This window comes from Danio aesculapii, chromosome 3 (genome assembly GCF_903798145.1).
Source record: "Danio aesculapii chromosome 3, fDanAes4.1, whole genome shotgun sequence".
Taxonomy (NCBI): domain Eukaryota; kingdom Metazoa; phylum Chordata; class Actinopteri; order Cypriniformes; family Danionidae; genus Danio; species Danio aesculapii.
In genome coordinates, this window is record NC_079437.1 from 54442410 (window position 1) to 54468298 (window position 25889).

Sequence of the window (25889 nt, forward strand, 5' to 3'; positions counted from 1 at the left end):
TATATGAACAGAACTGAGTTGTACCCACCCACATTTAGTTGCAACACTTTGATCAAAACTGGAGGAAGCATCTATTCACAAATTTAGAAAAAAATATTAAGCAATAGTATAAGCAATTCTTATTTTACAACTGAATGGGTCAAACAACATGGCTTCTGTAAAACTCTTTCACTTTAATTTGATGGTTCCTATTGCACATTTTGTTGACTGTAAGTTAACACACCAACTAATTCTTATTAGAGTATAAGTTTAGTTACAAATCTGCTAACAATGCTCCACCAACACACATACAACGCATATTACTGTATTACTATCACTAATATACAAAAATTTCCTAGTATGTGTCAAACTTACACTAACCATACTTTAACCCCAAACTTATGGTTTACTAACATTCTAATAAGTCTCAAAATAGTAGACTTAAATCAGCAAAGTGTGTTAAAGGAACCATCCAAAATAAAGTGATACCAAAACCTTTTAATCTTAACAACTGTACAAAAATGTGCTGATTACTTGTAAATAAATTTGAATGAAAAGGAATTCCAATAAAAATAGTGTGAAATTTATAAACAAATTGTTTCAATATATATATATATATAATAATGAAAAATAGACAAACAATCCTCAACTCTTAAGAAAAGCACTTGTAAAAATCCCCAAAGACAGGCAGTAGCAGTGAATCAGCTACACTCGTCTTGACCGGCGTGTGTGTGTGGGTGCAGTGTTCTCTTTAGACGAGGAAGGCAGGTTTTGTGAACTCTGTGACTGAGGTCCTGCATTTCTGCAAATGAGAGGAAAAAAAAAATCCCTGAAAAAATTGACGTAAACATCTGCATACTTCATATTAAAGCTAATTTAAAGATGAAACATGAAGAGTTTCTCAAAAAAAACAAAGCAAACACAAATTTAGGCTGCTCACTATATATAAAAAATATAGTAATGATAAAAGTATATGCGATATTCATATCACAAAGACGTGTGACAAATAAAATAGAATTGTATGTCAAATAATTGTGTGTTGCATATTTTATCCAAAATGACCAATCAGATGGGGCCTTACTATCTTATTCTGCCTACCCAGGGTGCTGCTAAGCTATAGGCTAGACCGCCCAAAGCTGAACCCAGTGTCTCAAAGCAGAGAGCTGAAAATAAATACTAATAACAGGACTAGAGACAAGTAATGAAATGTCAATAGCAAAAAGAATGAGAACGTCAGCTGAGTAATCAAATCATGAGTAGTGTTTTAAAGTCGAAATGTTACTAACAGCACAAAAACAAACAGAAATGTGGTGGCAGGCAGCACACAACTTTGTCATTTATAAAGATCGATTGAATTCTATTTGACCTACTCATCTGTGATGGCTTATAGCACTTTACTATTATTTTATTGCGACACAAACTAGATTGGGGACAGCTAATGTTTAATGTGTAATCGGTATTAGTAATATTCTTTGAATCTTAAAGTCAGCATGAAGAAGTTAAGTTTGGCCTTTTTTTTCTCTATTGTGACACATTGATTGAAATGGTTTCTGAATTGAGAAAAAAAAAATGTAGGGCAGTGCATTTAAGTTTAGGAAATGACTGGATCATTAAAAGACAAAATGGTGCTGCTGACAAAATGGAGGAAGATTGAATGCCAGTTTGTATGTTTGTGGAGTATTACTGTCCACTGGAATCACATAGGCATGCCATCTGGCGCAGATGTTTTTAAATGCCCGTTGATGACAAAAACAAGAAGCAAAATTGTACATACAAAATCAGATTAAATTCATTAGAACTGCTGCCTCCCATGAGGCACTCCACTGTTAGCCCTAAACCACTGATAGTCCCATCCTAACTGTGCGTTCACACTGAAAGTGGCAAGAATGTCAAAGTTCGCTCTGGATAGGCTAGTGACAACGATGTCTGCCTTCACTGCTCTGCCAGCAAGAGCGTCAAAATTCCCTCATTGATCTCGCATTTAAAGGGGCTGATGCAGCATATATCAGCAAATCAGTGATATATGTAATTAATTTTATGCTGAATTAGAATAGTGTAAAGTAGAATGGTGCTTGTGTTGACAGACAGACACACATCTCAACTGGTTTGGTAATGAGACCCATATTTTGCCTGGTCATGAAGCCCGACCCTTTCACCCCTTTTTTCATATAAAGGAAAATATTAGACAATTGTTTTAGGTTCCCTCATTAAAAAAACATGCTTCTAGCGTGAAAAATGTTGTGCACTTTAATCAAATTCATTTAATTATGGAAGATCAACTTGTTGTGTGGGTGTGGCTTTGCTCCACTTATCCAATATGTGCCCATATGTCTGAAATATTCCGAAGCAGCAGTAGTGTTTTGTACTGTTGTTATAGTTAGCATGAGATTCCTGCTTAAAAAAAACGTATATAACATTAATGCAATCAGTAACTTGCCAGTAACCTTTTACTTATGTCCCTTTAAGAAAACTTCGTAATTAACTGGAAATCTGGTGACCGTAATATTCAAACCCTTGAGAAAAACTGTGGTTGGAACCAAAGTTCACAGGACGTGTTCTCTGGAATCCTCACAAGTGGCGGACTTTTACATTCTGATTGCTTGCCTCTGAACTGCGTCATAGCTCATTACTAGGCCCACACGGAATCTGCGCGTGCAGAATTCCCCAGATTTTAGCCCATCATTGATTCTGTGTAAATGTGTTATATGAGAGACTTGCTTTGTTTACCAAATAAAGTGGATCTAATTGGATTTGCATTTTAAACATTAAATAAAAGTTAAAAAGGTATTACTTTATATTTAATATTAAGGTTTAGTTATGATACTCCCAAAATAATTCCACATAAATCCACAGATTTTAACACAATTCCGCACAGAAACAGCAAAAAATGCCCGCAGATTCCGTGACCTACTCATTACCATAAAGTTGACTTGATTTCAACTCTCCTCGACGCTTATCACTGCCAGCTCCCATTGAAAAGTAATGACTTCTGGCTACTTTGATGCTCTCGCGCCTTCAGTGTGAACACACAGTAATGCACTGATAACCCCACCCTTAAAGCATTCCATGTGCACAGATATGTTTATAGCAAACACTACTGTATACAAATAAAATAAGAAGAGTCCATTTTAATTTCATGCTGACTTAGAATATTGTAAAATAGAATGGTGCTTGTGTTGACGTCAGACACACATCTCAACTGGTTTGTTAATGAGACCTATTTTGGCTGGTCATGAAGCCCGACCCTTTCACCCCTTTTTTCATATAAAAGGAAAACATTTTAGACAACTTAATTGTTTTAGGTTAAATCCACTAAAAGCAATAAAGTTGACTTAATCGATTTGCGTTGGGACAACATGAATGAATTGTGCAGTTTTTAAAGTGCAGTTATTTAAGTGAAAGCAACGCAAAAGAAATGTAGCGCATTACAATTCTGACACTTTAATATTGTAAAGTGAGGGATTACTTTTAAATAACATCGATGGGGACTAGGCATGGGAAAATAACCGTTTTTTAAGGTATACCGCGGTTTGGAAAAGTCAAGGTTTTAAAACTGCCAATTTTTTGCATAAAGTTCCTATGGCATATGTCCGATTTTTTAATGTTTTTTTGTTTGTTTGTTTTTTAGGACAACAGTATCTCCAGCAGAAAATATATCAAAGATGCTGTTGTAAAGAAACCAGTTAGGAGAAACGATTTAACCAAGGACGAAACAAATTTACATTTTAGAAACAAATTAACAAGACGCAAAACACTTTTACCAGTCCGAAACAAATTTACAATTACAGATTCTTTACGGAAAGGGAATGTACCACACACCGGAAGTCACACGGAATGTACCACACACCAGAAGTCACACGGGGAAAGTGTTGTTGCGTTGGTAGTGAGCGCGGTAAATTCGTGTTGTGGAGTACATGGCGTAAATAAAGTTTATGGTGACCGAACATGGACTGCGGTCGAGGGTTGTTTGTGGCAAAACACATGAGCAGTAACGCGGTTTGCTTTACATGTGGTCAGTGTTTGGAGTTTATAAAGGACGCAGATCAGACAGAAACACCAGACATACTGCATCAATGTGTTCAATATTTCAACGAGTGCCACTCGTACGCTGTAATCGTGGACATGATGTCAAGTCTACACAGTGTAAACATCTGCTTGAGGACTCTTAATAGTAAACTAAACGAAGCTGGTGTTATGGTTTAACTGGCGTCCGTGTTAACTGGTGCCCCTTTCCAGATGTAAACTATTCACGTTTGCAGATTGGCAGATTTGTCACTTTTTCACAGTAACAAAACATGCCCATACCAAATAAATATTCTTATTACTGGGTATCAGTGTCAGTGTAAACATTATTGATTTTAAAATGTGTGTGGCAGAACAGTAATAACCAAAATTAATATAAAGAAATAATTACAACTGACATGTCATCAACGGGATTCGAACCCAAGTCAAAATGTTCGCACATGTAGCAATTGACCTATCTAACTGAGCTATTCCGGAGTACATGTTGAGGTCAGTTTTGATAACTTTATCAGTCAACATATGTCGTGCTGTGCTTGTGGACTTGTGTTAACTTGTTTCCATGTACTTGCGTTTACATGTTTCCACATTCTCTCATGCTGATATTTTCTCAGAATAGCTCTAAATGGCAAAACGATGTTATCGCAGTTGGTCAAACCATGATATTTATAGTTGTAGACTGTTAACCTGTGTCTACAAAGTCACATACGAGCTGATACATTCCGCTGTGTGGTACATTTCGCATCACTTCCGGTGTGTGTGGTACATTCCCTTTCCGTAAAGAATCTGTAATTGTAAATTTGTTTCGGGACTGGTAAAAGTGTTTTGCGTCTTGTTAATTTTTTTCTAAAATGTAAATTTGTTTCGTCCTTGATAAAATTGTTTTTCCTATATAATTGTGTCTTTTGATAGGTAAAAATGTTTTTCAAAATGTAAATTTGTCACGAGCTTCGTAAAAGTGTTTCACACTTTGTAATTTTGTTTTACACTCCCCTACCCCTAGGAAAAGGGGGGGGGGGGACAAAAAATTGTATGATGCAGTTCACTATTTTGTTACCTTTGACAGTGGAAATGAACATGAAAGCGTATTGTACAGTACTGAACCATAACGCTCAGTGGAAATGAGCTATTAAAGAAACAACTCACCTGGAATCTCATGAGGCCAGAAATCATTGCATGCAGGGCAATGAGGGTCACTGCGCGCTCTGAAATATCGAGCGACACAGGGAAGGTGGACCTTGATTTCACATGATGGATTTTCACATACCTGGCACTGAAAGAAAAGGAAAGAATTTTGTTTGGTATGTCTGAAAATGGCATAAAAGTGTCACTAGGTCTATGCAAATACAGTATAAACCGCACTACATGTAGTGTAAGTGATAAAAGTACACTATTAATCAAGAAAAAGTAAAAATAAAAACAATCACTCTGCATGTGCTGCTCTTTTAAAAATGATGTCTGGAATTAAAAATCTAATCTTATGGCTGTTTTTTGAAGGTTCATGATCTTTCCTCATGTGCATGTCATTTATTACCTGTAGGGCGATGTTGTGGCACACGTAGCACACTTTGATCATGTCCTGGTATATTGTGCGCATATATGGCTCCATTTCCACAATGCAGCGAACACTTAGAGTGTACTCACCATCTTGCTAATGCAGAAAAAAGCAGAACAAAATGATGTTTTTGAAAGGAGTGAGTTGTTGCTAACTACAAATTTCAATATAATAGAAACTGTGATAGACGTACAGATCAAAATGATAAGCTCTCCCATGAATCTAAATTTTCTTCAAATATTTTCTAAGTGCTTTTTAATGCAGAGAATATATTTTCAACATTTAATGGTATTAATAACTAATTTTGGATAGTTTACTTCAGTTGTTTGTGCCATGATGATGGTTCATATTTTTCTTTATACACAACTGAAGTCAGAATTATTAGCACCCCTTTGAATTTTAGTTGATTTTTTTTATATTTCCCAAATGATGTTTAACAAAACAAGGAAATGTTCACTGTATGTCTGATTTTTTTTTTCTGGAGAAAGTCTTATTTGTTTTATGTCAGCTAGAATAAAAGCAGTTTAAGGTCAAAAAGGCCCCTTTAAGCTATTTTTTCCGACTGTCAACAGAACAAACCATCGATATACAGTAACTTGCCTAATTACCCTAACGTGCCTAGTTAACCTAATTAACCTAGTTAAGCTTTTAATGTCACATTAAGCTGTATAGAAGTGTCTCCAAAAATATCTAGTAAAATACTATTGACTGTCATCATGGCAAAGATGAAATAAATCAGTTATTAGAGATGAATTATTAAAACTATTATCTTTAGAAATGTGTTGAAAAAAAATCTTCTCTCCGTTAAACAGAAATTGGAGAGAAAAAACATTCAGGGGGGCCAATAATCCTGACTTCAACTGTTTATAAAACAGTTCTGTATGGTTCTCGAATCTGATTGGCTGATAGCCATGCGATTTTCCCGTAATAACAGCACTAGTACAGCCTCTTCACCATTGTGTATTACTCCGCCCACATACAGGAACAGCAGATGAATAAACTCACTACAGTTTGACAAATATTGCAGCTGTTGGGCAACAATGTACATTTGAGGCTTTTTAAGCAAGAATGTAGTTGTTTAGATTACAACTATGCAGTTTATTTAAAAGGATATTGCCTATTTTAAATATTCATAATTTCCGAGATTTAGCATGTTCGCCTGCCATACTGAGCAGAGCAAAGATGGTTGACGTTCCGCCACAATATGGCGACAGAGACTGCATAATAAGCCCTTAGATGAGAAAAACAGCATAAATTTCAAACCACAGCTTTTCAAATTTGACTGAACAATAACACGACAATAAAACTGGTAAGTGACATTTTAAGTCAATCTCTCTCTTTTGTATTTTGTGGTGCTGTAGTGTTTTCTTTGCTCTGGCTTTTATGGGGTTAATTATTGTGATATTCCAATTGCAGAAATTGGGAAGTCTCTGTAGACTGATGGCATTTCATGCGTTCAGCTTTATAATCTTGAAATGTCAGCAAAATCACCTGTTTTGGCATCACTTTAGACATTACCCTAGAGAATCATTCAAACACTAGCTCTAAAGTGACGTGTCAAGCAACAATGGTTTCTGCTGTTCTGATGCTGCAGATCTAATTGAATGGCAGAAGAAAGTAGTTCCTCATACAAAACGATTTATGAGACTCTCCGTGTTTAATTTTCTTTTTTTCTATATACGATATTTTTGTATTATACGATAATATCACACACGTAGTAGTGCAATATAGCTGTATATCGACACTAAGGCACTCAGCCTGTGCCAACACATGCCTCCCACAAGTGCCGATATACAGCCGTATCGCATTGCTACTCATGTGATATTGTTCATAAATTTTATATATTATATATATATATATATATATATATATATATATATATATATATATATATATATATATATATATATATAATACTAATAATAAAGTATACCTCTTTTAACCATTTGTCTTGTACAAATTTATTCAAGACTAGCTCTGCTTCTTTTTTCTTTAATTTCTTTGAGATCAGCCTGTCGGCAGAATTTAGAATTGCTGTGGATGAGGCAGAACCGGAATCAGACTCCACAATCAGATCCATCTGAATAAAGACAAAACAGGAGATGATAAGAAACCATTTATAGATGGCCAACGTTTTTTCTTTTTATTTAGTTATTTTTTTTTTATTTCTATATAAATGTATTTTAAAATGTCATTTATTTCTGTGATGGCATTTCAAGATTTCATATTCTAGTATCACATGATCATTCATAAACGGTTCTAAGATCAGACTCAAATTTCCACACTTTTCTGCAGATTGTTCAGACAAGATACAATATACAATAATAAAATAGGTTAGTAATTAGTAATTCTACATACAAAATGCCTTTTGTGAACTGTGAATAATAAAATCCATAATCAGCAGTTAAAAAATGAACCGTTCTTAAAATACTAATTATGATAATACTGAACAGCAAATCAGTATTAGAATAATTTGTGATGGATCTTGTGACTCTAAAGGCTGAAGTAATAATGCCAAAAAATAACTTTTTTCTGCATCACAAAATAAATACAATTTTAAAATGTATTCAGTATGCAATAATATTTGTATATTAAGACATAAAATAAGATTTGAAAAATATTATAAGTATTTACTATTTTTCTGAACAACTCCAGCTCGTTCTCCGCATAATCAGCAGCCATTCGTGTAATGTCGGTTTCTGCCATATTTACCTGAACAACAGATTAAAATAATTTCATTTCTATTAAAATAACTTCATTACTATTATATATTAGTAGTATACAAAAACAAAAAATAATATCTAACACATTTATTGAGTAGACAGCATAAAAAACTCTCCTTAAACATGAACGTATTTTAGATTCAACAAACCAAAACAAAATGTTCCTGGCCATCCTCCTCCGACATCCCTTTACGGATATGCATAAAGAGGGGCTGAAGGTGAGTGTTGACAACATTGATGAAATCATCAATTTTTTCTTGCCCTAGAATAAAACAAAGAAACAGAATTCAAAGAAAGCACTTGTATCTATACACAGTAGCTGATATTCAGTTAGCAGCTATGGGGCACAGAAACAACATAAAAATAATTTTGCTCTTAAATATCAGTTAATAAAATATAAAGAATTCCAGTGGATATATTGTGATGTATGCGAGACAAATTAGCTTTGCAAATTAGTATCATTCGTCTGCTTTTGGCATCTGATATAGAGCTTTTGTATGCAGAAACTGACAGACAATGCTCAAGAGGGTTACAACTCGGACACATTAAGCCAGAGTTTCTCAAGTTGATGGGTGCATTTATACAGGTATGTGCCAAAAAAATTTGAATATCGAGGGAAAGTCCATTTATTTCAATTATTTGTTTCAAAAAGTGAAACTTGTGTTATATTAGTTTACTACACACAAAGTGAAATATTTCAAGCCTTCCATTTCTTTTCATTTAATAATTATGGATAATTATTAATATAATATAATAATTAAAGATTAAAGAAAAACTCAAATCCAGTATTTTACAAAATTAGAATATCATGACGAAGTTCAACATTGTCGGCTCCCTGTGTCTCAATCTAGTCCACTAATTAATGCAAAGCCTTGAAATTGTCTCAGCCTGGCTTAGTAGGCTTCAGAATCATGGGGAAGACTGCTGATTTCGTTGGAACCCACCATAAGGAGGAAAAGTCTCAAAAAGCAATCGCAAAAGAAGCTGGATGCTCACAGAGTGCAGTATCTAAGTATATTAATTGTGTTAAAAAGAAGGGAAAATGTGGCTGGAAAAAGTGCACAAGTATGACCACAGCCTTGAGAGGATTGTCAAGCAAGGGTGACAGAGCTGGTGCCAGAGCATCAAGAACCACCACATACAGACATCTGCATGACACAGGCTACATCTGTAGAATTCCATGTGTCAAGCCACTACTGAACCAAAAACCATGTTAGAAGTGTCTGTGCAGGGCTAAAGAGAAAAAGTACTGGTCTGTTTCACTGTGGTCCCAAGTCTTCTTTTCAGATGAAAGCAAAATTTGTATTTAATCTGGAAATCTGAAGGAAGAACGGAGTCTGAAGGAAGAACGGAGGGAAACAAAAGTCAAGGTGCTTAAAGTCCAGTGCGAAGTTTCCTCAGTCAGTGTTGGTTTGGAGAGCCATATCATATGCTGGTGTGGGTCCATTGTCTTTTGTCATGTCTAAAGTCAACGAAGCTCTATACCAGGACATTTTAGAGCACTTCTTGCTTTCAAGCTTTTTGGAGATGATTTTATTTTCCAGCAGGACTTGGGACCTGCACACAGTGCCAAAGCTACCAGTACCCGGTTTAAGGACCATGGCATCCCTGTTCTTAATTGGCAAACTAGAAACTGACTGAAAACACCTGACTTAAACCCCATTGAAAATCTATGGGCTATTAACAAGAGGAAGATAAGGGAACAGAGACCCCGAAATGCAGACGAGTTCAAGGCCTCCATGCCATTACATGATGCTGTAATTTGTGCAAAGGAGGCCCACCAAGGACATAATACAGTACGTTAACACACTTTTCAGTAGGCCAACAGGTGTTTAAGATCCTTTTTTATTGGTCATATGAAATATTCAAATTTTGTGAAATACTGGATTTAAGGTTTTTTTCATCTTTAATACATAATCATTCAAATTGAAAGATATAAAGACTTGAAATATTTCACTTTGTGTGTAGTGAACTAAAATAACAAACAAGTTTCGCTTTTTGAAACAAATTATTAAAATAAATGGACTTTCCCTTGATATTCAAATTTTTGGCACATACCTGTAATGTATTTATTCAGTGAGTTATATTATGTCACACTTTACGTTTCTTTAGTAGGATTCTGCAGGTAATGCCGTAGTGTAAATCCAAGAATGAACATTGTGAAGTGAAATATGCAGATCAGTGGGGCCCAAGGGATTGAGAAATACTGTATAAAAGCGACAGTTCTCCCAAAAATGAAAATCCTATCATCACTTTATCACTTTTCACTTCTTCCAACCAGTTTGGGTTCTGTTTAACACAAAAGAAGATAAGAATAGTGGAAACCTGTAACTATTGACTTTCATAGCATTTGTTTTTTCTAGAATGGAAGTCAATAATTACAGGTTTCCAACATTCTATAAAAAATATCTACTGTTATGTGCAACTGAACAAAAAAAAACAAAAAAAAAAAACCTCAAACTGGGGTTTGGAATGAACACAGGATTTTAATTTTTTGGTGAACTCTATCCTATCGGCGTGAGTGTTTTCTTCTCATACCTCCATGGAGCTCGCAGCACTTCTTGTGGAGCATTCCAGCCTGAGCTGCACTGGACGATGCCGTTGGTCATCATGTTCTGGCAGGAACAGCCTGTGTCCTCACCCATCTGTCTAGACATGACTGCTAAATGTCCTCTTCAGCTGGAAAACACATGTTGCAAATAAGCTAAATTTCCCAAACTCAAGCAAACATGAGCAGAATCGACTTGAAAACAAGTAAACCTGCATGATGCACAACATAAAACCTTTGGCTTTTATTGACAGTTGAGTAGTTTGAAATAATATAATGTATAAAAAAATAATAGAGAGAATAAATCTGTAAAATAACGTAAGCATACTGGCAGCTTATTACAAGGTTTTTGCAGCAAAATATACAACACCAAGCCAGACAATATATCACTTAAAACTATTAAAAAAGTTCATAAGAGTCACTTTTTACACCTTTTTAAGGTTAAGGTGAACGGAAGAAGGACCAAGGTCTCATAATGCAACTCAAAAGCATAAATAATAAATAAAAACATGAATCACAAAATATGAAAAACCGTACTATGGTAAAGCAACTTTATATTATTTAGCAGAATTAATCTGCTGTGGTAACACAAAACCATTGGTAACTTAATATAAACAAATGACCAAATACACTTGTTTTCTACAACTATGTGGCCATTTTATTTACCACTACAATACACCACAGTTTACTGTAGTAAAAACTCAAGTATACTACGTTACAGTATTTATAATTTATATGTTGCCTTCGTTAACAAAGACTTTATTAAATACTATCATATACAGTATAATACTCTTCACTATAGTTCGGTTAAAACACTGTAGTGTTTTCTAAAAAAGATTTTTAAAATACTATAACGTTACATGTACTATATTTTTATGTGGTAACGTTGGTAACTCAATGCAAAATTCCACTTAAAATAAAACGACTGAACACTCAAAGAGAGACGTAAATGGTTTTAGTGAAGCGACGTTTGTTCCTCGTAAACAACCTGTTTTCAATTGTAGCGGACGAGCTGTCAGTTCGTGTAATATTCGCGGTTCCCACTAGAAACAACACTTCCTGCCACGTGTTTGCGTTCTTCTGTCTTCTTTGCGTCCTCAATGGCAGATGCCGTCCCTTTTGTTTGGATTACTGCCCCTTCTGTACTATTTAAAAAAATAATATTTTTTTAATTTTCCCTTAAAATTCCAGGAAGCATTTCCTTCCTTTTTGTTTTTCGGCACATGCTTACTATTGATATTTACTCATCTGTTGGGTCATCATTTCTTGTCTTTCTGAACATTTCCTGAAAGACACCCGCCTATATGTACAGTAATAGATAAATGTATATAGTTCATGTAGTTTCATTTTTGTTTTTGTTTGTTTTTTACTTATTTGTAAGTGATTAATATAATATAAATATTAATAGAATTAAATAAACAATTTTTGGACCATCTAACATACCCTTATGGACCCCCCGTTTAAAAAAAAAATATTATGATAACTGACTTAGAGAAATTACCTGAAACACAGCAGGCAACACTTCAGTTTGATGATGGAATACATAATATTATTAAACATAGTATCACCACTCACAGAGTACAAATTATTATTTTATTGGACAGCAGCGCATCACCCAAGAATGAAAAATGCTGTTAATTTACTCAAACCCCATTCTTTAGAATATTACAGAAGAATTTTTTAGCTGAAGCACTGATTCTTTGTGATTGAGCCTAAAATTAATAAATAAATAATAAATAAATAAATAAATAATAAATAAATAAATAAATAAATAAATAAATAAAGATAAAACTAAATTCTGATTAATGTATAATGTGGATATTAATTTTGGTTTGCACATATATAATTAACCGATAAAAGAGCAACACACACTCACAAATAACATTTGCTGTTTGTTAAAAACTTTTAATATTTAAAATGAGCTGAAACAACACAAATCTTGAGGTTTTTTTTTTTTTTTTTTGGAACAACTTAATTGTTTTATGTTCAATACACTTCCATTTTTTTAAACTAATAAGCTAACTTAATTCCTTCATGTTGTCCCAACAAAAACGCAACTTTTTTTACAGTGCATGATCATCAACATGGAACACACATCACAAGAATTTATTTGTCTTTAATAATGTCATTTTGGGGCACCACGGGGACGCAGTGGGTAGCACTGTCACCTCACAGCAAAAAGGTTGCTGGTTCAAGCCTCAGCTGGGTCAGTTGGCATTTCTGTGTGGAGTATGCATGTTTTCCCCATGTTCGCGTTGTTTCCTCCGGGTGCTCCGGTTTCCCCCACAGTCCAAAGACATGAGCTAATTGAATAAGCTAAATTGGCCATAGTGTATGTGTGTAAATGCAAGAGTGTATGGGTGTTTCCCAGTGATCGATGGGTTACAGCTGGAAGGGCATCCACTGCGTAAAACATATGCTGGATAAGTTGGTGGTTCATTCCGCTGTGGCGACCCCTGATTATTAAAGTAACTAAGGCGAAAAGAAAATTAATGAATAATGTCATTTAAAAAATGGGATTATATAAGGCATTCCTTAAAATTTAAGGCTAACCTAAGTTGAATAATTAATAGATCAACAAAATGAATAAATCTATACCAATTTCCATCCACTAGACGTCACCGATGAGCCTCCATACAGCATTGCCATATGACTTCAGTAACACGCATATGGATCCTTTAAATAGGCTATTTAACGTAATTAATACATTTAAACTCTTTAAACCTCTGGGTGTCCGTCTTCCTGATTTGGTTAACTAAATGCTCCGACATAAACAAAATATTACAAAATGTACGAAAAATAAATCTACATTAATTTATCAAATTAATATAGTTGAACTACAAAAATAACTGAATCTAGCACACAAATAAATGAATAAAAACTACGATAAAATTAATTAAAAAATATTAAAATGATAAAAAGACAAATTCAACATTAAAATTATTCCAAATACAGAAAACATACAGATAAAAACAACTACATTAGCATCTCATTTGTACTGCTGAAAAGAGCGTTGAAGACAATGGAAACTATAACCTAATTTCATATGTAGCTATGAAAGAAGTGAAACAGGTAATTGCAAAACCAAAAAAAAAAAGTTCTCTTAAATGTAGTCTAGTCGTTTCACACTTCCATTTTTTGGGAGCCCTGTGTGCTTTCGGATGGTTTCCTTTTGCGCTTGACTAACTCACAAACAACAGGCTGTAACGCAGACTTCATGACGGCTTTCCGTGGAATTCTGCTTTCCCTTTTTTCTGAGTGTGTGAAAGAGCAGGTTAGAGATCAGTGTGAGCGTGAGATCACTGTGTGTGTGTGAGAGAGAACAGCGCGGGCGCGAGCAGGTCTGGAGTCAGTGGAACAGATGGTCGTCCGCGTTCTTCCAGGAAAGTTTCGATACGCCCTTTTTGATGAAGTTCAATGTTTCGTTGCGAATAGGGAAGCAACCAGCAGACTGAAATTTCACAGTTTGAACTGCTCGTCTGGACTTTTTGTGTGGCATTTTCGTGACGAAAACAATTTAGTTGATCTACAGAGAAGCAAGTTTTCTTATGTTTTACTTAGCGAACGAGGAAAACATATAGGTACAGTGAATATATATATACTCTGCTGCATTATTTGGCGAGGAATCATGTTTTGTTAACCGTTTTGGTGCTGTGAATTTTATTTCTGTAAGATTTATTCTGTGTGTTTTCATGCAGGATATAGGATGTTCTTCCTTATTTCTTCTTTGCCAGATCATCCTTACACTCGTCTGCCAGGCACTATGTGACGGTAAACCTTTATTTAACTTTTTTTTTTTTTCATTTTAATTTTTGTATTGCCTTGATGACTTAGATTGGACTATTTATACGGCTATATTAGATATAATGTGTCGATATTATATGTTGCTATCAGTATGTTACCAACAGGGGCAGATTTAGTGATTTAGGAGCCCTAAGCAATTCCAGCCATGGAGCCCAAAGTCCTAAAATGCACCCTTTCTATTTTTATTTCATTTTTAATTTATTTAGTTTTTTTATATCACTCAAACGTCATTTTCTACATTTTATCGTACTGCAGTCTCTACATTTTAAATGATGAGATTACATATTATAAATGTCTATGTAACTTTTGAAAAAAGACGTCTAATTGACGTTTTGCAGTAGGGCTGGAAAATATATCGTTTCAGCATCGATATTACAATGTGATCATTACCAATAGTCATATCAAGGCATATGACAATAAACATTTTCAAGGTATACGCGTGGTTTAGAAAGTCAAGGTTTTAAAAGCACCAAAATTTTCTGCTATACTGGGCCCAAACTTCCTAAATGCACCCTTTCTACTTTATTTCATTTTTCATTTATTAGCTTTTTTATATATCTCTCAAACGTATTTTCTACATTTAATCTTAATGCATTGTCTACATTTTAAATGATAATTAAAAAATAAACGCATAAATTTGACTGCTGGACTGCTCCATGATTGGGGACGAATTTGTGCAGATCTAATGATAATTTATTTTCTAATATCATTATTACATAACATTGACATTATTATATAAATAATACAATGATTATATATTAAATATTATTTAATTACTTTAAATTGTATTTGTTTGACTCTCACCATACAAAAGATAATAGAAAACAGCATTATATATAGTTTATAAGTATAATTTATACATCTAGATATTTATTGGAGGCCCCCAGATTTCCTAGGGCCCTAAGTAGGCTGCTTAACTCGCCTTATTGGTAATCTGCCCCTGGGTTCCAATAATATCAAATCTCTGCACTTTTTTTATGTCTTATCCTAGCAGACACACAACACCATGACATGTTAATATTAAGTTAGACCTTAGTTGCCTGCATCTAAAGACGATGTTATTTTGATGTCCAATAACGACGCAACATGACATTGATATTTGGTTGATTTTAGGTTGCGTTGGAAAGTAACCAAAAGCAACATCTGTCCAACATTGGACATTTACCATTGGCCTGACATTGAGCTCTGATGTCACCCGACTTTCATTTCCAAACAAAATGCAATGTCCCAGGCATTGGGGTACAACGTCAATTTGGCATCATGTTGATGTTATATTGACATCCTGTGCCGGCTGGGATAGTTTTAGTGAAGGAAAAAGCATAACAATTAGCCTTTACTTGATCTACTCGGATGCTAATTTTATTCTATTCATTAACCATGATGAATTATAAGGAATTATACAAAAAGATCTGGTGGTTTTGATGACACATTTGCCAGTCATCAGAAATGTTTCTACATACACACGGACTCCTGCCAAGATGTGATTGAGGTGAAGTTGGCTTTATATTCACACATTCAGACTTTCTCGTTAATAATATAATTTCAGAAAAGTATTTGCAAACTTCTAAATATAGAAATCATTAGCAACCAATGATTATGAAAACAATATTGTTTACTATCAATTAAATAGCGCCAATGTGTTTTTGAAGTCATATTACAAGTGATTTTAAGCTGAATATTCAATGTACCATGTAAACAATATAGGGAACATGTCACAAGTTGTCACTGAACGAATGTGAGAATATAAAACCAACTTACCCTCAATCAAGATGTAGCCTATTTTAAAGATTATTTAGTCTGCAAAACATCTGCTGTGTTCAAAAGTCTGATAAATGTCTATTAAACGTCTGATGAATGAGCAAATCTTAAATAGGCTACATATTCTAAATGTCTATTTAATATTTGAAAATAGATGTCTAATTGACGTTTTGCAGTAGGGCTGCACATTACGTCGTTTCAGCATCGATATCGTAATGAGTTCCTTCCCAATAGCCACATCTAGGCATGGGACGATAACCATTTTCAAGGTATACCGTGTTTTGAAAAAGTCAAGGTTTTAAAACCACCAAAATTTTCTGCTATACGGTAATATTTTTTATTTACGTTTTTTTGTTTGTTTGTTTGTTTTTTCATATTTAGCTTTTTTTTAGGACAACAGTCAATAATCCATTTGAATTATTTAGTGTGACATGTTTACTGCTCCAGAATACTTAAAATTTCTCAAAATAAAATATATAGTGGTTTCAAAGGGGAAATAAGTTTTAAGTTTTTTAGCCAGACATCAAGGAACATGTTTTAGACCAGTAATCACAATACTGTGAAACCGTGATATTTTTATCCAAGGTTTTCACACCATCAGTATCTTATGCTGGCCCATGCCTAGTCACATCTCAAGCATACGAAATGTTGAGTCTGGATTATAATTAATCATTTTGCTAGTGTTTTTTGAGGCCTGTGACTGTGTGAGGGTTTTAAAAGGATTTAGGCATAAGCAAATGTACTGTTTGTAACTTCTGATAAATAAATAATCATTAGCTTTGTTGAATTGTTTATAAAATGAAAACTCCGTCCGGGAGCAAGGCGAGGGACATCATGGGTAAGGATCCAATTGCAGTTTAATAAGATTATTCATGCAGGCAAACATCAAAAACATATGAGGGCTAGTACAAAAGGACAATCCAGGAACGTAGTCAAAAATCAGGCAATGGTCAAATAGGCAACTAAACAGGATCAACGATATAACAAGGCTGTGGTCAAAAATACAAACAGGAAAAAACAAAGAAACATCACGACAAGCATACAAACATTATTTCAACATTAATGACTTCGTGCTGAACTAATGTTTGTGTGTGGTGAATAAGTAGTCCATGTAATCAGTCCATGAAGGGCTACAGCTGTGTGCATTGTAATCATCAGAGTTCCGGAAACAGGTGTGTGTGGTGTGGTGCATGACAGGATTGTAGTTCCTTAACACAGCTGTAGCTCACCAGCGATCTGTCAAGAACGGATCGCTGGAGATCACGGACCAGTTATATTCTTGCACTTCCCTACAGAATCATCCCAATCAATCTAAAATTATAAATTCTTTACAGTTTTTCAACTCATCTGGTGAAATCGTATTCGTATTGCAATAAATATCGCATATTTAAAAAAAAACACGATGTTTAATTTTTCCAATATTGTGCAGCCCTATTTTGCTGATGAGCAAGCACTGTAATAAATGTCTTCCACATGTAAACACAAACATCACATAGACGTCTCTGTGATGTACATGTGTGCTATCAGGGAATTTCAAATGTTGCATGTTTTTAACCTTTCCTATCTTGTATTTCCCATCTCTGTATGTTCTTCAGATCCCATTAAAGACTTGAATTGTTTTAATGACTATGAGGAAGAAATGACATGCAGGTTCTCTCCTGAAAGTCTCAGAAGTTGCTCTGGATACAAGCTGAACGCCACACAAAAAACTAGCATATGAGTGAGTGTTTGTACTTGCCTGTTATTCCTCCTTAACTATTTTTTAACCGTGCTGTTTATTCGTAATAAATTTACATGCTGAACGTTTCCTCCAGAATAAATAGGTATTCTTGCATCTTTGAGAGAAGTCATCACAATGCCATTTGTGAATGCAAAATTGAAGTGCAAGGCTTTATTACAGAAGAGATCTTCTCAGCTACACTTCTGGAAGGAACAAAGGTTTTATTACGAAAGGATTTCAAGACTATAGATTATAGTGAGTATAAATGCTTGTTTAGCCTTTTATAGAAATAGAAGGAATTTTTTAGCATTGACAGACATGTTTAAAATGAGTTTTCTTTTTTCTGCAGTCAACCAAAACCTCCAGTGTTACTGTGGAGAAGATAGAAAATGGAAACTTTCATGTTACCTGGAATGATAGCTATAAGCAAAAGGATGTCTTTACAAATTTTTTGTTTATAACTCTGACCTATGGGATCATAGGAGAAAATGAAACAGTAAGGAAGATGGCATATAGATGATATAAAATGTTTTTGTACTTACAGTTGAAGTCCAGATATTATTAGCCCTCCTCAGTTATGTTTTTCCCAATTTTCTGTTTAACAGAGAAGATTTTTTCACACATTCTAAACATGATAGTTTTAATAACTCATCTCTAATAACTGATTTATTTTCTCTTTGCCATGATGACAGTAAATAATATTTGATTAGATATTTTTATGACACTTCTATACAGCTTAAGTGACATTTAAGGGCTTAAATAGGTTAATTAGATTAACTAGGCATGTTAGGGTAATTAGGCAAGTTATTGTATCCAGCAGAAAAAATATTATCAGACATACTGTGAAAATTTCCCTTTTCTGTTAAACATAATTTGGGAAATATTTAAAAAGAAAAAATATTCAAAGGGGGTGAATAATTCTGACTTAAACTTTATGTAGATTTTTCATAAATAAAATAAAAACAAACATTGTCTATACAGATTTCCAGAAAGGTGGCAAACACTGTTGGATTCCATGACATCGTGGGCACTAATCTCCAGCCAAAACTGAATACATTCTGACCAGCAAAATGAGCTCAGACTACAATGATCAGAAGATATATAGTGATCAGAGTGAAGCAGTTCATTTCACCACTGGTAAGTACAGTAAATCTATTTATCTTAAACTTTTAAAAGTATGTAACAAATATTGTAAATAAAATATAGAAATAAAAAAATGGACCAGGAGTCTACTGCGCAGTGCTATTACAGTATTACAGTGAAATAATTATTAATGCCATTTTCATTGACTTGCACGAGTGGTCTGAGGCACTGGTTTCAGAAAAATTTTCCCTTATAATTTTTCTTTTCAAATATATATATACATATATATATTTACAGAGTGGGCCATTTATATGGAGACACCTTAATAAACTTATTGGGAATTTCACAAGAAAAAACAATGGTGTGCTTGGTTTTTAACGTAACCTTATTCTTTCATGGGTTATTAACAAGCCCCCTCATATATACTAATGTGCCACAGACAGGACGTTAATATCACCAACCATTCACACTTCATTAAGGTGTAGCCATATAAATGGCCCGCTCTGTATATACAGCATATATAAGTTCACCCCTCACAAATCTCTCATTTAGATTAATATTTTCTATTGGAAACTATACAATATTATATTTGTGCATATACATTAGATTAGTCAGTGCTGAAGCCAGATCTGCAGCTTATCTAACAAAATAACTAACGATAACGGTCCAAAATGAGTACCACCCACATTATATGTTAGGGAAAAATATTGAATGATATTTTTAAAAGAGCCAAATGCAAAGGGAAACAAAAATGTTTAAAAGTTTGTTGAAATTGTGTAGTTTGTAATTTTCTTTCCCATTACTTCACATGAATTTAAATGTATTTTTTTCACATTTCTGAAGATTTTTGGGGCCTAAATATGATTTCATTAAATATATCTGTTTACTAAATATGTTTTGTTGAAATGCACCTAAATATATGACCCATGTTCACAGATTCATCTCAAAATAGGGTGCACTCAATTATGTTAAGCACTGTGGTGTATATATATATATATATATATATATATATATATATATATATAATATATAGATATATATAATATATATATATATATCTATATATATATATAATATATATTATATTATTTATTTATTATATTTTTTCACTCATTTAAAATGTTCAGTGTTTTTTGAAATAGGATTTTAAGCGCAACAGCAGGTGTTCCTTGCAGAACGCATCCATCTGATGGACACTTATTCTGGAATCAGTTTGTATGTCTCTATAAGGGTTAAATGTGAAATGTCATTTGTTTTGGTTATATCTAATTGCAATATTTTTGTCATGGTCATCTGTTATTTGTTCCAGAGCAAACAGATTTGACTGTAGTATTACTGTTTTAGAACTTTGTATGCATTAGGCTTTAATATGCTTAGGCTACTACTATATGAAAACGCCAGCCATTGTTTCTTTTGACTGATTGCATAGAATTGTTATTGTGTTAAATGTTATTGTTCAGTAAGGTCATTTTATATGAATTACAGTATTATTAAATAAAATACTTGTCTTGCAAAATGGTGAGTGTTGTAGTGATTGACAGTTCAAGCTACATTGTTCCACCATTTGATGGCAACAGAGATTGTGTAATGATAAATCATAAAGGGCGTTTTGAAGAGAGCAATTCTCCATATTTGTTAAAAGAAGGCATTGAGTTTCTCAGCAGACATTTTAAACTATTACTAAATGGATTGAGGAAATGTAGATAATCTTGCTTCAAGTTGTTCTCTCTCTTTTTGTATATTGTATAGCTATATGTAGATATAGGAGTTTGGTTTTTGCATTGCTTTGAAGCCCAAGCTAATTATGGGGTTATTCCCAGATGTAGCACAGTAATAAAGGACTGAACTGTTGATTCAGTGATTCAGTTTATGTCATGCAGCCCTATAATCCAAATTTGTGAGCAATATCCTTTGTTTTATCATCATTAGACATTACAATAATATATATGATGCAATTAAATAAATAATTCAGAAATTGCTCAGCTGTTAATAGTCTACTTCAGATATAGCTTGTATGAAATGTAAATGTGCATGTAGTGTAATAAAGTATGTAGTGGTGCTACATGGCAGTGGGTGAGGCTGAAGGTCTTGTTTGCCATACTATGTTCACTGCAACTCTCTTATTGGTTGAATTATCTTCACAGGATCATGGGTAATGTAGTTTTTCTGCATTGAACATGGTTGTTTTTTTATAATTAAGTTTAATTCATGCAAACAGATGGATATAAGCACATAAGCTTAAAGCTGTCTGTCTTCAAAGGTTTAAACAGTTATTATTAAAAACATATTTATTGGTTAAGAAAATGAATGGGGTTTATATTACTGAAACTTTCCGATCGTGGAAACAGCAGTGGAGTTCCTGTACCAAATATTCATTTTCTTAACCAATAAATATGTTTTTAATAACAACTGGAATGTCAGATGAATGACACAAAGAATTTTCGGACATGTTAGACTGCAGCAACTGACTGTGTGGTGATAGTCTATTAATGCTTATCAATCTGTATGTGTTCCACAGCACCATTACCAACTGAAATAGTCAAACTGGTGGTTCCACAATTGTGTATTGGTTTACTCATCATCATTTGTATGATCTTCATCTGTGTTTTGAGGTAAGACTTGTCTCACCATCACTCTTCATTTAGCCTTATTACTATTCCTTTTACGCAACCTTAACAAGTCCTGACGCACTTTATTTCTTTATTACAGGATGAAGTCAAATTGGTGGGACAAGATCGCCAAGCCGACAATTATAGACAATTTTGGAAATAAGGTGAAAACAATGATCAACTAGAAAAGTAAAGCTTGTAGACAAACTCTATGGCATCTTGAGAAAGCTGAGTCTGAAAGTTTAAAGTAATCTCAAAGTTTAAATCATTGAAGTAGTTTTTAAGAAGTTTGAAACAGTTATAACTAGGGCTTAATTTGTGCCGGAACATCTGAAATCTGATCCGGCACCTAATTTTACAGATCCTCCTTCTCAACCGCCCTCCTCCCCCGTCCGCTGTTCACTTTCACTTTCTTCACTTTCTAGTTGCTAAGCAGTTGCTAACAAAAATGAACCTAGCACAAATTAGTATGTTGTTAGCATGAATTTAGTATGAATTGGCATGTTGCTAGTATGATTAGTATGTGTGTTAGTATGTTTCTAGAAGGGATTGGTATGGTCAATGGCAGTTTTTTATAATAACTCTATGGGACATTTGCTAGGGTGCCGAAAGTGGTTGCTAGGATGTGGCTAGTAAATTGAAAGGTCATCAGTGATTGGCAGATTGGTAGTCTGTGGTAAATGAGAGTAAGCTTAAGTCTGTATGACAGTGTGGTGCAAAGTTATGAGGTCACAAAGTTTGGTCCAATGTTAAGTCAATGGGACTTTTCCGAATTTTCCAGGACAGTTTTCAAAAAACCATAAGTTGGATCAGTTGGAAAAGATTATAGCAACTTAATTCAGTATAGGTTGGAGGTTTGGAGTAAGTTTGGTGGTTGTAGTATGAACGGTCTAAGAGGAGATGAGTTCTTAAAATAGTCTAAAGCAGGTCGCACACCAGAAGCGCCGCAACATGGGCGCGCACATGACAGTTAAAAGTATTACACACCAGATGCGCACATTCGCATGATATTTAACATGAAACTAATCAGATGGCGCATTGTGGCGCGGCAGGAATATGAACAGCATCCTGAGTCGTGGCTGGGCGCCGCCCACTTGTGGCGCCGGTGTGTGTACCCTGATAGAAACCTATGTTTAGAATTCTGAAATGTATGACGCTACGCGGCGCTTCTGGTATGTGACCGCCTTCAGAAGAAGACGGAAGAAGAATAAGTTAATGTAGTATAACAGTATGTTGGCCTTTTCAAGCCACCATATTTAATGTCATAGTTTATTATAATGTGAGTCATAATAACTCCTCGTGTTTCCTTCATGTTTCATAGGGTCATGTTTTGCCTACTTTCTTCAATGCAGTCTCCCCAATTCACGTTGAGGTTCTAAATCTAGACCTCGAGGAGGAAAAGAAATTGTATGTTATTTTATTTATACACTGTAATCATGCTTAGTGACATTCTATGTCTTCTCAATTACACCTCAACATATCTGTCTTTCTACAGGATCTCACAATTACATGTGAACCCAAACAATGAGAGAAGTTCTCACAGTCTTGAATCATCACCAGGGGATTATGGCCAGGCCATCTGTGATTCTGGTAGCAATCCGATGCAAGATCTCCGATCACAAATTGAACTCGCAATGGCTAAAGATTTCTTACGGTTGACATTGAACACACCACCCAGTCAATTCACTGAGATGCCATACAACAGTGTTGAGTCTTCTTCAAAGGAAAGGAATTGTGCTAACAGAGATTCGGGCAACTGCTCGGGTTCATCGGTTTTCAGCAACAAGTCATATTTGGAAGGATCCACTGATGATTCTTCATTTTTGAATCTGAACTGTGATCATTCTGATGATAGGAAAGTCTCAGACTCCGTATTTAAGCTGGAAAACTCCATTGATATTCTTAAGAGCCCGCAGAACTTTCCTGCTGATCACTCTCCGGATGAAGGATATCAGGCTTTCAGTGCTGTTGCGGAAAAGAGAGATGTTGTAGATGGTTGTGTGAAACTTTCTTCTGATGTTGATGCAGACGACAAGGTGATCAGGCAAAATCTAATCACCAGTGCCAATCCACTGTATCCTCCTCTGTTTCATCATGATCACACAATCGCAAGGGATGATCCCTATAAAGCTTTTCAAGACGTATCAAAAAACACAGGGGAACAATGGAGCACGAGCATCAGCACTGAGCGAACACTTAATGAATGTGGAGCTCTGAAATTCCCCCATGTTGCCGGCCAAACAGTCCCGTTACAGGACACTGCTTGGGCCTTTTTGAATATCCCACCGGCTGTTGAAATAGACTTTTCATATCACGCTGTCTAACTGTGTTGCACATAAGTAAAACATTTCATTCTCTTTGCATATAACCTTTGGAGTCGCAATGAATCATCCTTCAATTTCCAAACCACAGATCCTCTTTGTGGATGACGTTTATGTAAGCGTCTCAGGCCACCGGGGGAGCCAGCACAATGAATCATTCATTTGGAAGTTTGACCAGTTACTGGAACTATGCAAATGCTCACTATTTGTTTAGAGTTAAGACTTTAAGATTAGGTTTTACTCTTTTAACTCTGATGATTTGGACAGACTTCCCTGAAAACTCTGTGATGTCAAAACAACATTTAGCATGACGTCGAAAATGCAAATCGATTAGATGTCAAAACCTTTTACATCTATTTAACATCCACGCATCGATGACCTTTTGACCACCAAAATAATGACACAAAAAGTATTGTACTGTAAGAAATAAGAATTGTATTAATCTGAAAGCTTCAATTGCAAATTTACATACACTGTAAAACCCAGCAGTCAACTTTATCAAATGAAATGAGTGTAGTTAACTCAAAACTGTCTGAAAGTTAATCAACACAGGCTCATTGTAAAAAAGTAGCCCTGCGGACATTTCTGAAGGCAGCGAATTACGTAGGCGGAGGTACGTATGGCTGCATTTCATTTTTTTAAACGAATGCTACCGGGCGGTGTGAAGCCGTTCCTTTTCGCGCTTACCAGCTGACCGCTTACCTCCGTATGGACGGCATTCCGATTGCAACCAGTTTGTCCAGTTAGTGCGCCACGTATGATGCAGAGAGGAGTTGACCACAAAGACAGGGGTTTGAGTCTGGTGAAGAGAGGTTCCATAAAGCAGGTAAGACAAAAACAGAATCCAAAATATAAAGCATACAAGTGAATAGCAGGGTTGAGAATGTGGTCAAATCTAAAAACGAGGGCTTTTCTTTTTTTGGATTGCTTTTGAAACGAGTTGGTTGGGTTTAGGGAAGGGGTGGGCGGGTCAATCGATAAAATTGGTTGGGTTTAGGGAAGGGGGAGGGTGGGTCAGCCGATCGTTCGCTCAGTCAGTCAGAAAGTCTGTCAAAAAGTGAGTCGACAGCGGCCTCTGGTGGGTTTACATGAGAACAGCAGGCGCGAATGGCACTCGCGAGGGAAATTTGAGATCTCAAAAAGCGTACACAGCGAACTCTGGCGGATTCGCAAAAACTGCAGAAAAACATACCACCGGGACGTATTTCGTGGTCTCTAGAAACGTCCGTGGAGGTACGTTTTCAGAATGAGCCTGGGTTGAAGTTAATTCTACTCATTTGAAAAGAGTTTTGAAATCAGTGTTGAAGGTAATGAGTTAATTAAATACCTCATTACTTTATCTTAAATGGAGTAAGTTCACAGTACTCATTAGGATTAGTTTTGAACTTAAATGGTTTGTTGCAATCGGTTTCCTCAAATGGTTTGACTACTTTGAGGTCGAAAAGCTGAATGTCAGTTTAATGTAATTTTGACTCTGTTGATTTCAAATTGATTAGAATTTTTGACATGTTTTTTGATGTGCTTTTTGATGTTGTTTTGACATCAAGGTACCCGCTGGGTTACCTAGAGGACATGTAATTCTAGACATGGGTTTTTTTTTCTTTGCATATTTACATTTGCTAATGCAAATTTTAAACCCATTACAACAAGGCCAATGTTTTTTTATTCTGTTTAAATATGCTGTAAAAACAAAAGATAAGTTTAACAGTTTGTTTAAAATGTTTGATCCTTATGGTTGCGCACTCCTTTGAAAGTACCATTAGCACCAA

The 25889-nt window shown here is 34.9% G+C and overlaps 1 protein-coding gene and 1 pseudogene across 1 annotated transcript; one reads left to right on the top strand and one right to left on the bottom strand.

Annotated features, from left to right (window-relative positions):
- Positions 1-645: 645 nt before the first annotated feature.
- Positions 646-10934, bottom strand: LOC130219900 (non-structural maintenance of chromosomes element 1 homolog). Its single transcript, XM_056452402.1, is given in 9 exon segments — positions 646-773; positions 2977-2985; positions 5146-5272; positions 5534-5650; positions 7488-7634; positions 8189-8266; positions 8427-8539; positions 10816-10867; positions 10869-10934. Coding segments are annotated over 9 exon segments (798 nt in total). The 3' UTR covers positions 646-684.
- Positions 10935-14042: 3108 nt separating this feature from the next.
- LOC130220595 (uncharacterized) lies at positions 14043-25035 on the top strand (annotated as a pseudogene).
- The last annotated feature ends 854 nt before the right edge of the window (positions 25036-25889 follow it).